Consider the following 18,908-nt stretch of genomic DNA (forward strand, 5'->3'; position numbering starts at 1 on the left):
TTGATGTACTTTGTCCTGACCAAAGGCTGAGTTTTGTTTACTTTTCACCAGGCAGACTCTGCCCTAAGTTCATGAGGAATTTTAATCTTTCTTTTCATCTTTTGGTATCAAATCACGAGTTATATGTGCCAGGAAGTTGTACTGGTCAGGAGACAAAAACATATTTCCTCAATTTGCCCTACATATAGTGAATGTAGTAAGAGGCTGCTATCTTGATCACAACATCCTGGTCAGCAGAGTGTTTGCTACCAAGTGACAGAAGATCTCTAGTTGTGATAAGGTTGTTCAGTTAGTGCACTTTTTTGGGTCAGCATATATTACTACCACACTGTCCTATGTGATGGTCCTGTAAATGGGATAAGTATTCAGGGCATAGGTTACAGTTCAATAGAACACCAATACAAACTATTTTAGGACTGTACAGATGGCACTGGGCATGACTAGATGGGAAACCCTAGGTGCAACCCTATTTGTCAAGAAATGACAGGATGTAAGAAATGAATTACTACTAGTAATATGCTTGAATGGGGTTTGGTGTGATGTTTTTGAACATTTTAGGGGACATTTTATCCTACGGTGTTGCTAGAAGTAGAAGTTGTAACATCATAGCAATTACAGCAAAAGTATGTGGAAGGCCTAGTATTATTTGAAATTGTGTGAGCATTGCATCACTGGCCAGTTCTACCCAAATCAACAGCACAAACTACAACCAAGTTGCTACAACTGATACAAACATCCATAACACACTCTATAGTACTTGTTTTAATATTGTTATTAGGGATGTATACTAGTTTGGCTTCATCAGGTCCAAGTCCAGGTTTAGGTCCAGACTTAGACCTGATACTGTGTAGTTGACATTTTTGGGGTTACCAATATTTGGAATAGAGAATGCAGGCTGATATGCATAACTTTCAAAGTTTCTTAGTGATAGAACTTTCAAGAATAATATAGATACTTGAATATTGCACATACAAATGTATACAGTTTGATATCAACTTCAATGTGTTTTTTTTTATAACAAATTTATTGTTGATCTAAACCGGAACCAACAGTGACTGAAGAGAGTAGAATACAAATCATCTAGTTTGATTCAGACATTTAATGTTTACTTAACATGGTCAAATTACCAAAATATGATATGATATGTGGCAAGAATGAAGTCAAACGACATTGATACTGATAGCTGTAACTTTGCCACATTGTTTTAGAGGCCAGTTAGACTTTTCCCTTCTCTTCTGTGAGTAGAAAAGTTTTGTGGGTAGCAGTCAGTCTGATTGATATATTTGAACCAGCCAGTCTGATCTCTCTGGGATAAATACTAGCCTTCAGAGGAATTTTGTCCACGTGACTATGATGTTGGCAATGGCACTGCACTCCGGATATGGAACATTGCAGTCTGGTTGTTAGGTAACAGAGGTCCTGTTTGGCTTCCATATCTCCAATGTTGGGATCTCTGCCAACTGGAACTTTATCCATATCATAATAACTGTATTACAATTATTTATGTATTCTTGCAAGGTACATCAAAATGACACAAATAAAGACAGATCTCACTGCCTGCTGTATCCTGTTTTGTACTCGATAAGGAAATTTCCATATTCAATTGTCAACACATTGTGTTAGAAGGTCATTCTTTTATTGATTTTTTTCCCTCCTCAACAGTCCATGTATAAGATACATGGCAGTATGGAGTGGTATTTTTAAGAGGAATGACCTATTGATCATAGCATGGCATTTGGATGTGGGTGTGGTATGCAATGAATGCTACACAGTAGACAATAAAATTTCAAGAGTCTCATGTTTTTTAAGTAGGGGCAGGATTTTGGAAATAGATTGATATGCTATAGTTCTTCTTTGTGTGACTGCCATGATGCTAAATTGTCTGAGAGAACATCACATTTTCCCATTGTTTTATTCATCCATTTTGTAGCGAGGTGTCAAACTGTTATTCATTATGAAGCTGGTCAGTCCTATAATAACTGATTGTATTCTGTTAGTGTCCTTCTGTCTTTACTAGAGATCAGTGGAATGTCTTTGTCTTATTTGTATTTTCAGGGCTTATTATCATTCACTTCTGATCATAGAAAGAATATTTAAGATTTAATATTGGATTGTTTTGGTTACTGGTGTTTATCAGGGCAATATGTTGAAAGTGGGAGTGTTAAAGAAATGACATGGCATGTACAAGTATGTTGGCTTCAACAATTCACAAGTCAAAAATGTGCAATGTTTCAGCTGTAGGGTATAGGAATTTTCTTTTATACAACCAGCAATGTCTCTCACCTGCTTATGTCTATCACTAGTATCAGACATCTTCCTCTGACTGGAGTGCTTCTCCTAATACAATTGGGGAGAGACATCCCTGGTTTAAACTTTGTGTATTAGTACACTAAGTTCAATATCCTAGATGTTTTAGATGTTTCAACTGTAGGAATAGAACCTCCTAATATTTGCGCGCACCCTAAAAATGAAAGAAGGCATGCCCTGATGGGATGTGTCAGGAGATCCAGAAGAAACTTAAAGCATAAACCGGGAGCAGAATGTTTTCTGAGGCATTTCGGCTTCAGCAAGACATTGCCTCAGTTTTGATCAAAGACCATTAATCTTATGCAGAAGTACCAGATTGTGCAGAATCACAACAACCTCAGCGGGTCAGAGGTCATATTAACATGCATCAGTAGCATGCCTTTTCAAAGAACTGAAACGATTTGTTCATGAGTGCAAGTTTGTGAATGTAAAATGTACATTGTGAATGTAAAATGCAAACTGCTGTCGGATTTTGTATGTGCTTGCCCGATAAGACAAGTGAATTTTAGAGAACCTGTCCAACCCTGAGTATGAAAAATAAACTTGGAAAGTTGGATGGCTTTCTATCATGGTAGCTGTTAGCATAAACTTTTTATGTTGCCTTTGGCTTCATTAAAGTTTTAATTACCCTTAGCCCCCCTATTGGCTGTGACAAGTAGGGAAAGTGTCTGGGAAAGTATGGAGCCCATGGACTGTGCCACATGCAGAGGATCCAGTCTGCGCCCTGCTAGTCCCACATCTGTATTCAGTTCTATTGCTTGTTTCATTGGAACAAGATCTCTCTGTAATTTGGTTGGAGCCCACTGCAGGGAAGAATTTGGTTTTATGTGGGAACGCTTTTGTGTAATGACACGTCTCCCTGTGTCCACCTCCGCAAATGACACATGAATATGTGGTATATATTTTGTCGGCAGATAGTCATCTTGCAGTATATTGAACAAGGGCGTTTGGAGGGCTTTGGGGATATTCATGTCCCCCATTGCTGCTGGCAGAGTATTAAGCCAGCCCAGCACACAAATGAGTTCAGGATATGCTGCAGTGCAATTTACAGCTTATCTCCAATATTCCAGGCTGTGCCTTGCAAACTTTCATGCTAGCATTTCATGGAGCATCTTTGTCATTCATATCACAACATCAGTGGAACATCACATCTAGCTAGGCAGCATGTCTGATAGGAGAAGATTAATGTATAATGTGTCTTTCTGATTACAGCATAGATCTACTCCAGTGTGATAAAGATTGTTGGAAAATGATCTTTTCAATAACAGTAGACACTACTGTGATGAAATATACTGGATGCAATGTGAAATTTACCTTGATATGATTTGCTGTGACTTCATAAGCAGCAGCAACATCATTATTGGGTATGGAATGTTCTAGAAGTTCTGGTTGCTTAGTGCTGTTGAATACAGACTGCATGCATGACGTCAGCATGCAGCTACTGAACAAAGAATCTGAAACAGCCTTATCTGTTGTAGCTCTGACAGTACTGTGCACAGGATGCAGGGCACCAAATGCTGGTTTTCCTGCCTGATAAAAGTGTGTACCGTGGTAGTTACTGTTTTTAAAAGCAGCTACATATAGATAACAATGGGAATGTACTGGAAGCGGGCCAGGCCGCCATGTTTGTCCCCTTCCTCGTTTTATCCGCCATATTGAATTTAGGTTTGGCGTGATTGATGGCTCCAAATACAAAGCAGTGAGGCCTCTTTAATTTTTAATGGTGTTTTGGAACCACTTTGCATTATTCATGAGAGCAGAGGGTCTATATATAACAGAGACCCGGATATGTAACAGCATTTTATGGCAGATACTGAGGTACAAGACACAAGTTTGAGGAATTTAATAGCCATTGAGTTAGCTTCCATGGGAACCACTGAGTAATCTTCAAGTTATTAAAGAACTGCTGTATGTCGACATCTGTTGAAAATCTGTTGTTTCCTTGGTAGTTTATTAATAATATATTATATCTAGTCTTGTAGAAGCACCCATGGGCTACCAAGTTAACTGTATGATTTTTGTGTATGTAAATAATTGTCTCAGATGATCTAAGGTGGTGTATATGTTCATTCATTGACTTTTTTCTTTTTACCTACCCTCAAAATAGCCCAAGATAGCGTATAGTATTGTGTTTGTGCATTTTTCTAGAACAATCAGGAAAATCAGGCTCATCATGTTGCTTTGTCTGGAAGGGCGTTGCCATCTGTACTGTCAGGGTGGTAGTAATACAAACCAGTTTTGTGATGTTTACATTAAAATGCTGATATTCTCCTCATAGTTTTGTTATGTATTCTAATGTTGAAATACTAAAATCAATTGCTAATGCAAGTCATTACAATGGAGTAGAATGCAAGGCAAAATTGTGAAAGCCACTGTTAATAAGTAACATGCAGTGAAATGTCAAGTCAATAAGCTGGCCTTTGTGCCAGTATTGGAAATATGCAAGTCACATGACTAGGCTCTCTTGTAGAAAAATAGAGCAGGTTAGGAAGGATTAGTGACCTAGCTTTTGGTCTAAAATTGTCCTTGATGCTGTCTATTGTATTGCTCTTTCAATGGAAATAGTTTTCTGTCAATAAAACAACAGAAAAAAAATTGGCAATGCATCATAACAGAAGTTCATACAATATTCATTTAGCTAACAGCATGTTTGTATTGATAAGGCATTGATAAGGTGCTGTAATTGTTCAGTACTATGCCTGTATACTTTGGATAATGATTGACATGCTTGCATTATCATGATGGTGGTAGTTTTTGTGTCCTTTGAGCATTGACATTTCATAGGTATAGATATGAAATACCTTTTCCTGGAATATTGTTAAAATATGTGTAAGCATAATATTATACAGTAGTATATAGCATTTGGAAGAGCTTGTTTTTGTTTGTCATGGATTTAGATGCACAGTATATAAATGTAAAAGTGTTTACATTACTTTCATCCTGTATTAAAAACCCTTGGTGGGGCCTCCCATAATACCTGAACCTGTGCACGTAGCAGGCATGCGTTGACTAATGCATGAGAGTACCTGATCACTTCGGGGCTTTTTACAAGACTCTTAAGGCACAGAGCCGTGCCTTGAAAGGGGCTATTGCTACTCAGTGTAAGACGCGGCAGGCTTTCAGGCTGTTCGGTGCTTTGCTTGGGCTCTAGAGACGAAAGTCAATTTGGTCGAGTCTTCCTAAGTGATGTGTGGCTGAAAGAAGTTTCTCCAAGGCCTAGAAAGGTTGTTAGCACCAGGGCCAGGCACAAAAAATCACTGTGAATCTAATTTCCTGATAAAAAGACATGCTATAGTATTGTTGCTACTAAATCTGGACCTACAAACTCTACAGTTTTGTATTACAGTTGATTCTTATTTGGATCTGTGCTAGGTTATGTCATGCTCAACAGCATTTTACCAATATCAAGAGTCACACAGGAGAAATAACAGAAAGTGAAAAATATTGTTCCAGACACTTAAAACAAAAGCCCTTTTCATTGTGATTACTTGAATATGCATGCAGCATATATGTATACCCTTTTCAAAATGTAGGTATTGTATTCTTGTTTTGTCTTCGAATTTCCAAAATCATGCACAATGTATTGGCAATCCTGTATCATTTTTTGTGCCATGACAGAGTTCTAGTCAGAGGCATTACCCTGTCTGTATTGAATTTGTGATCTGGAAATTCATGATAATTCAAGGACAAAAGCAATTCAATAAATCTTCAGCAGCTACTGGTAACATCTGGTGAGTTTGTTTGGCACTTAGCAAGAATACAAACTGAATCAATAGAAGCAGATAAGAGGAATCTGTTTTTTAAGGAATTCGTTTTAATGTCTTGTTGTTACAAGCAAGCATATGCATATGGATGAGTTAAACCAGCCTGTGTTACAATGTCGGTCAGACACAGGGTTATGTTTGTCTGGAATCTCAGACTGGAACCATTTAGGTAAATTGTCTGCACCTGACATTCCAAGTAAGGTTCGGAGGTAACATACCACTGCAAAATTAGTGGCAATAGTGTCCTTTTACATCAAATATTGGAGTAGTTTTCATCCTTCAACCAAAGGCAGACTTCATAAGAGTTACAATTAGTCGTCATTTCTAATCGCTATGAATGTTTTGTTAATGAATTGTAAATAATACCATGATTTGCTTGGAACATCTAAGCAGGTGTCACTGGTTTTGTGTTATTAACAATTTGTAAGTTTGGCTTCTTCATTCACTATCATTAAACAGACTACTGTGTCGCCATCCTCTTTGGTATAAAAAGATACCTTTGGACATATCGGTAGAAAAGTGTTCGATTTGACCACCTGATATACATGCAGTATTCATTGCACGAAGCCTTTCATATGAATTCCCTTTTTGTCTGTGCTGTATTTTTGGAAATGTCAAAGTGCTTGCCCCACCAAAACTCACAATCTTGTTTATCGTTTCCCTGGAACAAAATTCCTCTGGCAGTGTGCTGGTAATGTTAAGAATAACTGTGCTGGATATATTCCTTTATTATCATTTGTAGACATCTAAATTTTGCAGGTTTCAAGCTGTCTTTTTGATTGATGCGCCATTATACAGTGTGTTGTGGTACTTTTTACTGAACATCCTCTACTAGTGGCTGGGCCCTTAAGTGGCAAGTAGTCAATTGTATTTGTTCCAGGATACAGGACTATTCTTGAATCTAAACTTATCCTTCACATCCTTCTGACGTCATGCTTACCATACAAATGAAATGGGTAGTAGTACATGGGCATTTGTATGCTGGGTTATGAAAAGGACCCAATTTCATCTTTCAAATGGACTAGGGCAAAAAGGGGGGCCAATATCTGAATATTGGGTTGTTGTGTCCGTGAACAAAATTCTAATATATCAAACTAAGTAATACAGTCAAACCTGGTCTACCGACCACCTGTGCATAACGACCCACTGTCCACTACGACCGCCGAAAAGCGGTCCCTTGAATTTTCCCATAGACGTAAGCATTAACATTTCTGTATATGACGACCACTGTCCAACGGGACCACGACCACCACTAAAGGCGACCGCACGTTACCTAAACACTGCCAAAACGACCGCGGCACGTGATTTTGTCACGTGACTTTAATGTTCACGGCGAAAAATGAGCGTAATTACCACAAATTATGCCCCTTCCCATTCTCATTACTTCTGGATCGGCACTTCACTCTACAAATTTTCGGTGGCTTCGTGATGAGAATCTCAGGCTAAAATGCCATTATATCCAGGGAGCAGACATGAAAGCGTTTAGTTTCACCAGGCTTTTCGAAGATAAACTAAAAAAAAACGCATTTTCTGTCATAATAAAACATCTGACTCGCTGTTCTTCCCGAGAAATACGTATTTTGCACAGCGCGGTTCTGAATCGCGGCGTCTGCAGGTCGGAAATACGCTCCTCTGATTGGTTGAAACCACCAAAACAACAACAACTGCATGTATAATGACGGGGAATCCCCGGCAATCTCGCGCTCTGATTGGTTGGAGCGGTGCATCATGGGAACTTTGCTGCCAGCTCGACGCCATCTTGTTTCAAAGACTTACGTTTTAAAACGCAAAAGAACGCAATTTTCCACGATTACGTTGCACCATCCTAGTTGAAAATGCATAATCCAAAGAACTTTTCGTGGAAACATGTGTTAATATGTGAATTTATGGTGTCTCAAGCGTAATTTTGGGTTTCGATGCAGCCGTAAAGTGTGCTGAGAGTTAGCGTCGGTTTCCAAAATATACCCCGAAAATAATGTCGCATTTTTCATGTCACACAAAAACAAAACTCCCGCAAAGAAGAAGCCTGCAACATTTTCTGATCATAGCGATTACGTTTTGGGTAGAAATGTTCGTCGATGTGCCGGCGTGCAGCTGCGTGATACCTCAGTTACAGAATATTTGTTGTCACATAAGGCCGCGGTATGAGAAAAAATTATGCCAGCCCCGGCACGGCACGCTGCAAAAAGCCGGACGAATTACCACCGTTTTTCTTTTTCAAATTATTCTTCTAATATATCTATTATAGATATCATTACAAATATAATACTTTTTAATACGAAGAATAACATAAGTATACGTAATTTTAGCATTATATAACATCGTGTTATCTTGTAAATAATAAGAAAGACAAATGCGTTTCATGCATAAATTATCGATGTTCTGACTTGTCAGTTTCTTTACTGCCGCCACGTTGTTTTCTATATAAAGACCACCTATGTATGAAGACCACTTTTGCTGGGTCCCTTGAGTGGTCTTCTTATACAGGTTTGACTGTAATGTATAATGTAGCAATGCTTTAGAATATTTGTATTATTGTATTAGCAGTGCTCAAAGGTATTTATTTTGCAGATATTTTTCCGAATAAGTAAATTGATTTATTTCAGACTGAAAGATGATATGAAAATACAAACCCTATTTTGTTATTCACTGTGCTGGGGCCATTATGCATTTAGTTAATGTCTTGTTTGAAACAAGATCGATGAGGAACGATTCTATTTGAATACTGACTCGACCGGTAACTTGTCAATAAAGATGAATCATCAATTGTCTCACCTGTCCCCGATGAAAATGCACTTGTAACTGTAGAACAATTGCTTGCATAAAATGTAAAGGTTGCCTAGAAGAGGAGATGGTTGCTATTATGCAGGGCGCCATACATCACAGGGGCCCTCTGTAGGTTGTCTTTGTGTGCGGGGGTTTGGTCTCGCCAGCGTACCTGGAGAACAGGGTCCATAGACACAGCTGCTGTCCCTCTGTGGTACAGGGTCAGCCATGGAAATTACAAAGATCCATCAAATCAAGTGTCATGCTATGATAAAGCTGATGGAATATAAATCAAAAGTGTTACCATACTTGCAGGTCATGAGGCAGCATTTTTATTATGCTCTCCTGTAACTTAGATCTATAATGTTTCAATGTTATGAAGGTTATTATAAAGAATTAATCATGCAGCATACCTACCAGTAATGACATGTGTAGCGAATATAATGTGGAAAGAGAATTAATCTTCACAGAAATGAACTTCTCAATAATGAAGAAATTAAAACTTCCAGAGAAATAGGAAAATTGTTGCGCACAACTCAGGAAAATTATATTATAATCCTTTTGGTACATCTGGAGTTAATTCGTTTAAAGAAAATTCTCAATAATTTGATTGAGTCCCTTCATGGATTGGAACTACCAAAATGGTAGACATATCCTGTACGGTTTTTCAAGCTACTTATTCCTAAATTTGTGGGTACCCACGCATTTTCAAAGGGGTTACCAAAGTACATCTGTGTACAAAGTTCACAGTTTATTGCAGTTTCATGCATCATGATGAGAATCAATGGAAACATGAAAGTTATAACCATAAAAGTTTCGAAGTAAGTTCATGGTGGTATTTCACTATTGCAGGTGGCACCATACCTACCCGCGGCCATGGTGGCTGTGGCTAGGAAGAAGTGTACCCGTATTTCCCCACATCGATTACGCCGGCTTGTAATGCGGACGACATGAACACACCATTGGAGGGGGTTGCTCCGACCAACGGTACCAGGGATAGCATGGCCGCCGGATCAGAGTAAGTCTTTCTTATTACCTGCCTCTTTCTTGTTACCTACCTCTTCTCTTTCATTCAGCGAACCAGTTACCTGCCTCAGTAGTGTAATGAAAATGATTAGTTTCTGCTATCTGACAGTCCATGGCTGTTCCAAGTGTTTGTTTTGAAGTAGTATCTGGTGATTTCTTGAAAGGTTGTCTGGTTTTAAAATTTTTATGAAGTAGTTAACTTCAGTGTCCTACCAGAAAAAGTGGAAAATTATCTCAAGAATGTAGGGGGAAGGGAGTGGCTTGGGAAAATTTACAACACACTCACAACGGTGGAAAACACCTGTTAAAATTATGAGCAAGTTTTATGGTTCCACAGCCAAAAGAAGACTCAGAAATTGACTAGGCTTGCATGCATCATGCGAGATCAGTTCTGAGAAATTGTTATTCGCTTCATGTAAGCAGCTTGATCTGTGCTGTAATGTTTGCCACTGGAGCTGAAAATGAAGGCAGAGCCCCCTTCTTAGTGTCTGGGATTTGTGACCCTCAGGTTGACCTCCAATGTTGATTTCCACCTAGATCCATGGATATCCCAGCAGCCAATGAATCCCAGATGAATTGAAAGATAGCTGCAGGAACTCTTACCTTGATTTGAAGGTCTCTAGCTATTTCATTTCCATTCATTACCCCAAAGACTGAGTAACGCTGTCCCTCTGGATAAAACAAACTCAATGTCAGCCACAAATATCCTGACCTTTGGCATCTGGGGGTGTGATGGTCTCCTGGCAGCCTTTGTTGATATGCAAAATGCGTTTTGTCACGAGACAATGATTCAGCCTGCCCGGCTGAAAGGGAACGGGGAAGGGATTTGGGTCATATCCCAGGTGATGTTGGCTCGCCCTCCCTGTATACCTAGTGTTTCCGTAGCTGTTCTTGGGCAGGAATCTCCCCGAAGTCATGGCGGAAGTAGAATCTTGGGAGGTAGTTGGATCCAGGCCCAATTAAAGAGGAAGCCCCAACATTCGCAGGCTGTTGTTGTGTTAGTGACAAAGCTGGTTGTCAGTGCGAGTCATTGACACGCCCTTCCTTAGTAATCCTGCCAGGCATTCTTGTCAGGAGCCCATTATTGGGATTGGCATTATTCTAGCAGATTTTCAACAGGTCATGTATTCTAAAAGACTTTCGGAACTAGTGTAGCAAAGGTGGGATATTTTTAATGGGTTTTCCTTTGTGAGTATTTGATTGGATTTTTAATCCTCTGGAAAGTGTGTGCCTGGCATTCCAAGATACCATATTTAATGTTAAACTTTAAAGCAGGTTTGTTGCTGATTCGATTTACATAGGTGATTCATTTATTCTGACATGTATTTGAGCAGGGGACCACAGTATTTTAGTGTTACAGACTGTAAGTATGAAACCAGTCTGTGAGTTGATTGACTTGTTTAATTCATAACACATGAAAGGTTTTAATTTCTGTTTCAAGTTTAGAAAGGCTGGGTACTGTTTAGACTGGTTGGGTGTGTTTCAAACCATTCTTATTTATCTCAACAGCCCAGAGTCTGTGGAAGCTCCAGTAGCACCAGGTGATTCCAACTCCTGTCAGCAGACAACCAACCAAACCACTACCACTGCTTCAAGTACAGCTCACCACAGCTACCTGGGCCTGCCCTACCAGGTATGTGCTTCATGGGAAACCAAGGAAGCTTTTCTCTGTGTTAGCTGTGACTGGTACCAGCTATCTTTGTTTTGAACCTTCAAAGTTCAACAGGAGCACATCTGGAAAGTGTAAGCAGCAAGTGTATATCAGGGTCATGGTGCCCTAACTTAAGAGATGGTCAGAGGTCAGTTGAAATTTGAATATAGTGCTCAAAAATCTACTGGAGCCAGGGCCCACCAGCTAGAATCATGCTCTATCAGTGTTTATTTCATGCAAATGTGTTAGTCAAAAATAAAAGTTGAAATAAACATATGCATGTGGATGTAAATGAGCATTTCAATGCACAAATAAAAGCTGTTGCAGTGTAGTTGGAACTGTTTTCTTCTAAAGATAATTTCAAAGCATTAATGTTTGTGCCTCCTTTGCTAATCCTAAATGAAAATTGAATAGTGTTAAATCCATTTCCAATGGAAGAAGAACAGTGAGCTTGGTTGAAATCTCACACAAGGTGTGTCTGTTTGTACCATGACATACCTGACATTCACTGCTGACTCTGGGATGCTTCCTCGGGGGCCTCAATGCAAAGTCAAAATGGTGACTTATCACACTGCCTTCAAATTCTACCTGTCTGTATGACATTTGGCTGTATTGTGGCTATGAAGCATTGATGTATCCAAATTTTAATTGTAATCTGCTTGTTTTTGGCACAGCCGAAGTTGGGAGCTAGCAGACACGGACGTGACGACTTGGATATCTCATTAGGGGTACTAACCAAAGCTGTTTAGTTTTCATTTTGCTTGGAATGTCTCCCCGTATCACTGTGTATGCGTTGGATAACCTCTTGCACCACTCATAGTTTTAACACACATGGATGTTGTTGACGTGCTTGTGTAAACTGCCCTCTGTGGAAGCCTGGGTTGTATTTGACTATATGTGGGAAATTGGCAACTGCGGCCCTGTTTACACACACTTCTTTGATGCTTCCATGAACATGCCTAAATGTGAACGAACCATTCGGCAACCAGGTCAACCTCCAAAGGTTGGACATAGTAGCTGCCTCGGTAGTATTTGGAATATCTTAATGCCTTAAAGGTTACAACCAACCACACTTATATCCTAGATTCATCATAACCAACTTCTAAAGGTTGCGTATAACACTGAATCAGCTTGATGTGTGGTTTGAAAACACACTAAATTTTGCATGTTCATCAAGCATAAAAACATGTGGATGGTGTCTGTAGCAAGGCTTGAAACAAAAAGTCTGGTCCATGCTATTTGTATGACCATTGAAGGGAGTAGTTGGAATAACATTATTCTATAACAATGACTGGAAACTCTAATTTTTGCAGGCAGAATTATTGGCACAGTGGCAGCATGTTTGATTTCAGCCTTGCATGGTCATAAAGGACTCCCAATTATTTTGCCCGAATTACTGTGTGATCTTCGTTGGTAACCCAAATATGGTGACTGATACAAGTGATCATTTTGTTCTTCAGTTGTTTTGAAGCTAACCATGCACTAAAACTCATTCTGACACCAACAGCAACATAATCTTTCTTCAGATATTTAATACATCCTTTCTTTGCATATAGTGCAGTGCTTTCGTTTAAACTTCAGAGAAGGCTGTCATAAAATTTTGTAACATGGATATTGTGAGCATAAAATTCTCTGAAATGAGATAAGACTGCAACTGATGAAAGATTCGCTGCTGCTGGTGTTCAAGAATACATTGCTTTTACTTTAATCAGCGTCTTTGGGTCTAAGGCCATAAAACTGATGTTGCCGTGAAACCAGATAACGAGCCTCAAAGGTCACAGTTCCTGAGATCTTGATGTCTAAGAAATTGCCTCTTTCTATTACACCTAGAGTGCTGTCAGGGTTGTCACTGTATCTCTCTTTTTATCTACTTTACAATTTTACGGATGGTAGCCAGTGCTGCCAACTTGTGATAAAAATCCTACATCCAACAGCAAAATTATTCCAGGATCTGTGGCCTTCGGGGCAGCTCTGTGGAAGGGATGAGACCTCATTAACATGTTTGTTGTCTCCTTTGTTTTCCAGGATCACAACTACGGTGCCCCTCCTCCCCCCTCCCCACCCCCATCTCCACAAGCCATCACTAGGATCAACGGGGTAGTGGATGAGAACTCTTCAAACACCAATGTATCGTCCACGGTTACTGCTGATGAGGACACCTGTGCAGACGATGATGCTGGCATAACTCGTTGTATTTGCAACTTCGACCACGACGATGGCTATATGATCTGTTGTGACAAGTGCAGGTGAGATTATATTTCTTCTTTTGTTAAAAATGCTGAGATGGAAAATCCTGAGAAATTAACTTGTGTAACCATACCCAAATACCTGTAGAAAAATTTAAGGTGTTCCATAGCCTTTTTTAAAGGCTGTAAGGCATTGGGTTATTCTACACTGTCTAAGGTGCAGTACGTAAGTCAGGCACCTATTTTTACACCAGGACAGAGTGGGAAAAGTCATGTAAAATGCCTTCCCGAAGTTCACAACATCAGTGGCATGTTGGGGGAATTCAAATCACGGACCTCTGGATTCTAGGTTAAACATGCTTACCGTTACACCAACACAACACCACTAAGTAACTAAGCAGTACAAGCACCTGTAGTGCAGGCGAAAGCTCTTCCCCGAGGAAATCTGAATTTTATTGACAAGCCCATCCCTAGTGATGAGAATCTATGGTGTGACTTTGAACGTCCTCAGTGAAGAAAGGCAGAGTGAATGGTAAAATATAGTTGTACAAATACCTGTAAAGGTCTCCTATTCAACCTCATTCCAGCTGACCTTTCCCCTAATCTTATGGATAACGTTCCAAAGAATTCCTTATCAATAGAGGAAGTGGCTGGGGTTATGTCTTGAGACAGAAACAGACTACTATGCCATAATACATACTACCAAGATGAGGATGACATCACCATCTAGCAACATCATTGGTCAGACTGTGTTTCACTTTGAAAGTTCAAACAGTAAATACCAGGGGTATTGCCAGCAGCTTAAGAAGTCCAGGTGTGGTCTTACTAATTTGGCTTTGTGATATGGGCAGATGGAATATTGAAATAATTGAGTTGACATTTGGCATTTTTCAACAAGGGAAAATAAAGCAGTTGCTGCTCTAGGCTCTCAAAATTTGATGCTGGAGCTATGCCTCAGAATGTATTGCATTTTGAAATAGTCTGTTAAAAATATTTCTTGTCTCCACAGCATGTGGAATTTACAATCTGTATTCAGGTGATATTAGACAGATATTACCATTCTTAATGATCGATTTTCCTTCTTGCATGGAATTATGGTTTATATTGGACATCTCAACCAACATATAGCTCTTGACTTAAAAACAGAATGATGTGGAAAACAATCTTATGGCTTTTCCTTGGCACATCATTTTTAGTAGAACAGGATGTACCATGAAGTGAAATGAAAAATTTTCTGAATGTGATACAACGTGTATGCCAAAGCAGTTACATAAGTATGGATGGTGTGATGATGCACAGTTTTGCCAAATAACTTGGACTTACCTATTTTCTTCAAGTGGCCATTGTCACAGCTCAAGTGTTTTCTATCCAGAAGATGTCTAATGATGAGCTTTGAATGCAAGTTCTTGTAGTTCTGGAGAACACTTCCAGCTTCTGTCTGCTTGCATAACCCTCATCTTGTGCCAGAAATGTCAGGCTTCTTGGCAGGGTGGAGTAGAAATGTTTTGCAGACTGGAAAGTACCTTGTGCTTTGAATTATACCAGATTTGATATGGTCTTCCTTGTCCTTGAATCTGACACGCCACACTAGAGTTAAAGACCTGGATGATAAGGCCACATTTGCCAAGTACCCGTCAATAACCTCTGCATAATCCAATTCTTAGATGGAATAGTACTAACCAACATATCAGATGTTCTTTGCTTGACTTGAGGTACATTCGTAGATGAAAGGGAGCCCCCGAGGTAGTGATTTTTATAACAATTGTCAAAAAAGTAGATATTCTTTTCAGAGATAATGAATACAATTTATCATCTATTTAGTATTTGTAGTAAAAATTTTATTAAAGCAGTTTGTCTGATATAAGGATCCAATATTGTCAGAAAGCAAGGAACTTCCATATGATTGAGGCAGTGAATTTCCGATTCCACCACCGCATCAGTCTCCAATATTCTGCACAAAATTCCTAACGTATTTCAAAATTCATAATGCCAATTCCCTTTTGCACCGTCAGTGTTATGAATATTGCACAATTACAAATATTTATGAATGTCATGGATGCTGGAATGTTTTGACACAATGTGTATGTACTCAGCTTCTGCAGTATTGTACAAGTACTTGTCTTGTCCATCTCACAGAAAGCTTTAAACTCAAATGTTGCAGATAGCACCTTATGTAAATGTAGTGCAGATGGGCTAGTCACTGCTACAGACCATTAGGAAAACTACCATGACCATAGTTAAAGGTCCTTTGAGAAATCAGTAACAGTAAGTAAGGTCCGGATATTCGTGAGAATCCTTTGCCAGCAGGTTTCTAACCCAAGCAAGTTTCTCTATTGTACAACTGATTGGCTACCATTTCTGTGATTGACGACTTGTAGACTTGTAATGTGGGTGAAGATTTAGTATCCACATTGTCTTTATCTACAGTGACCTTTGTTTAAAAAGTTACCTAAGTTATCTACTAGGTCATAATTTTTATGGTCATCTATATACGCTGCTCTGCCAATAAACATGTTGAAATGCCACTTCATTTGTTGCATGCATAGTGAAAGTTTAACTAGAAATTATGTTCACACTGGAACCTTTTTGCATGTGAAAATGGAACATTTAAGAATGATTTGAAATTCTCTTGGAATATTGGAGAACAAGATTTGTACTCTAGAATGCAACAATATGATATTCACTTTGTGCCATCTATTTTAAGCTTTTAAGTTTAATTGCATATTTTTATGCTTAAGTATTCACATGCTGATTTTTAGTAAATTAGTGCAGATAAATTCTCATTCTGTGTACACCAACACTTAAATCAAAGTTTCTGAACTTCTGATTGAAATGCCATAGCCAATGATATTAGTATTTTATAAAATTTGTGCCTCGAGTGATGTTTTAGTTGGACAAAATTTTCTTCCAGTTGTCCAGATAATCACATCGTAATTGTCCATTTTTAAAAGTTTCAGTGTGCTGGAACAGTTTTTTGATTTTGGCAAGTGTATTTTAAGCCCTTGTGAGAAGTGAAAAAGATTGGCATGATTTTGAAAATGCCAGTTTATATATTGCAGCTACTATTCATGACTTTGTCCTTTAGCTATACTGTATTCTAAAGGTGGCACATAATTCATGAAGCATTTAATAACAGCAAAAATACCGAGCAACACTGCCAATGTTTTCCCTTATTCACTTATTCTCACCTAGCAATTTCTTCTATGTCCTGTGATAAGATTTCAGTCACAGATTCCATGATTTTGCTATTATCAAAATGTGTTTTGACAAATATTGAAACTGCTGGCTGTCCGCTATAGATTAAGCTCCATGTAGCACTAGCAATCTAGCAGCTGCAATATTGCATTGTGGCACCACAAGCCCTTATGATTGAAGTCCAGGCTCTATCTCACTCAGGATCCAGTTCTTCTTTATTACTTACTTACAGCTATGTCCTCTGTGAATCTAGTCCATCTGTCACAGGAATACTTCCATCCACAAGAATAGCAATGAGTATTGCTACTATGTCATATATTTCCTTATTACATGTCAGACATCTTGAAAACCAAGAGTCAGATGAAACTGGGCAGCTGAAAAGATTACGCTGTAATTTGTAGATTTTTCCTTGACACTATAAACCAGGACTGGATAATTTGAGTACTGTCTATTATGGTGTCCCAAAATGTGTACTTTAAGTCAAATGGCATTAATGTTTTCTTCACTGTTCAGTCAAATTTTAAAAGGTTATCAGAATAGTGTGTTATTTTGAGTGTCAATCAGTATTCATTGCTATAGAACAGTGTGATAGTTTTGAACTTGTGTATTTGGAGAAGCCCCCATGTTGGCCTTTCTCCGAAGATCTCTGTTGTCCTCCTCGCTTAATATGCCCCTTCTTGTTCCCCAGTGTCTGGCAGCACATTGACTGCATGGGAATCAGCAGAGACAGAATCCCAGAGACCTACCTCTGCGAACGGTGTGAACCAAGGTAAGATGACGAATCTGCAATTTTCCATCAAAATTTAGCGAAAATTGTTTTGCAGAAATGACCCTAATTTGTATGTCAGTGTCCTAGCAAAATAATGCTGAACATATCCTCCTCAATATTGTAATGTTACTAGACATTTGATGTGATTGTTGTGTTCATGAATATGTATCTTTGTACATAATATCTATGTGTTGTTGTGCTCAAAGTGTAAAGGTCAAAATAAATTCATTCTCTTCATTTTTGACCATGTAATTTCCACTATTGAAAAGAAAGCCTGGCATTTATTATGGTTGAAACTCTTTTGTAATATGACCATTAAAGCATTTGTGCTCTAAGAATCCTTCAAAAGATACATCACTTTTAACACTAGGAATACAGTAACAGTATGTCCTGAATGTTTTATTATTCTCAACTCTCAGGAATTCTTAGCCACATTTCTCTTTTATCCTGAGAAATCTTATAGAGCTTAAGGTCAATCTTTGTGTAGAAATATTTTATCCTTTAGTCTCATATATATAAGAGAGTCTATGGTTATTGGTGTATGGGTGAACAAAATACATGGTATTCACATCAGGTTGACATTATGTTAACCCAGGGTAGTTGAAACAAGCTGACATCAGGCAATGTCCGCCTTCATTTTTGTTTTAATTCCAGGCAGGTGATTTTAGTGCCTCAGAACATGGCAGGGAGCCAAGATAAAGGCACTGCCAGTCCAATCTGTCCCTTCAGGCATATTCTAAAGGTAGCACAAAATTCATGACGCATAAAAGTAGTACAAAATTGCGCTGGAAAAAAACAAGGCCTTGCATGGCTACCCTTTCATAAAAAAGGGCACATTGTAATTCTGACTGCATCTATTAATGTGGAAATTTCAAATGAAGAAGTTTAAATTGAAGTCACACCTTCCAATCTGTGTGTGTGTTATTTGGGATGATGGTTCTGTAATTGTAATTGGGATCTTGCATGCAGAGTAGCATTCAGAGAAGCCACCTGTTGTTAAAGGTAATTTCTACCAATAATCTAAGATGAATCAAAGCTACTGTCTGTGGAATAATAAATCCCGAAACATGCTGAGGTGTGCATATGGGGCACTGCAGAGGCATCGTTCTATCTGCTGCGTCTGTCTAATCGGATGAAAATTTTACGACAGAATGTTGATGACAAATTCCATTTTGCCTCTAATCCTGCTTCCAATATCAGCTTCTGCAGGGGCCAGTACTTGCTTTGAACACTGGGTACAATTT

The 18,908-nt window shown here is 38.8% G+C and overlaps 1 protein-coding gene across 1 annotated transcript in view; it reads left to right on the plus strand.

The window, feature by feature from the left end:
• LOC118416183 (inactive histone-lysine N-methyltransferase 2E-like) overlaps positions 1-18,908 on the plus strand; it is a 50,414-nt gene that overhangs the window by 810 nt on the left and 30,696 nt on the right. Inside the window, exons 2-5 of the mRNA XM_035821263.1 lie at positions 9,690-9,855; positions 11,373-11,496; positions 13,540-13,760; positions 17,584-17,664. Of these exons, the coding sequence (XP_035677156.1) occupies positions 9,788-9,855; positions 11,373-11,496; positions 13,540-13,760; positions 17,584-17,664 (494 nt within the window). The 5' untranslated portion in view covers positions 9,690-9,787. The remainder of the gene's footprint in view (positions 1-9,689; positions 9,856-11,372; positions 11,497-13,539; positions 13,761-17,583; positions 17,665-18,908) is intronic.

Source organism: Branchiostoma floridae, chromosome 5 (assembly GCF_000003815.2).
Source record: "Branchiostoma floridae strain S238N-H82 chromosome 5, Bfl_VNyyK, whole genome shotgun sequence".
Taxonomy (NCBI): domain Eukaryota; kingdom Metazoa; phylum Chordata; class Leptocardii; order Amphioxiformes; family Branchiostomatidae; genus Branchiostoma; species Branchiostoma floridae.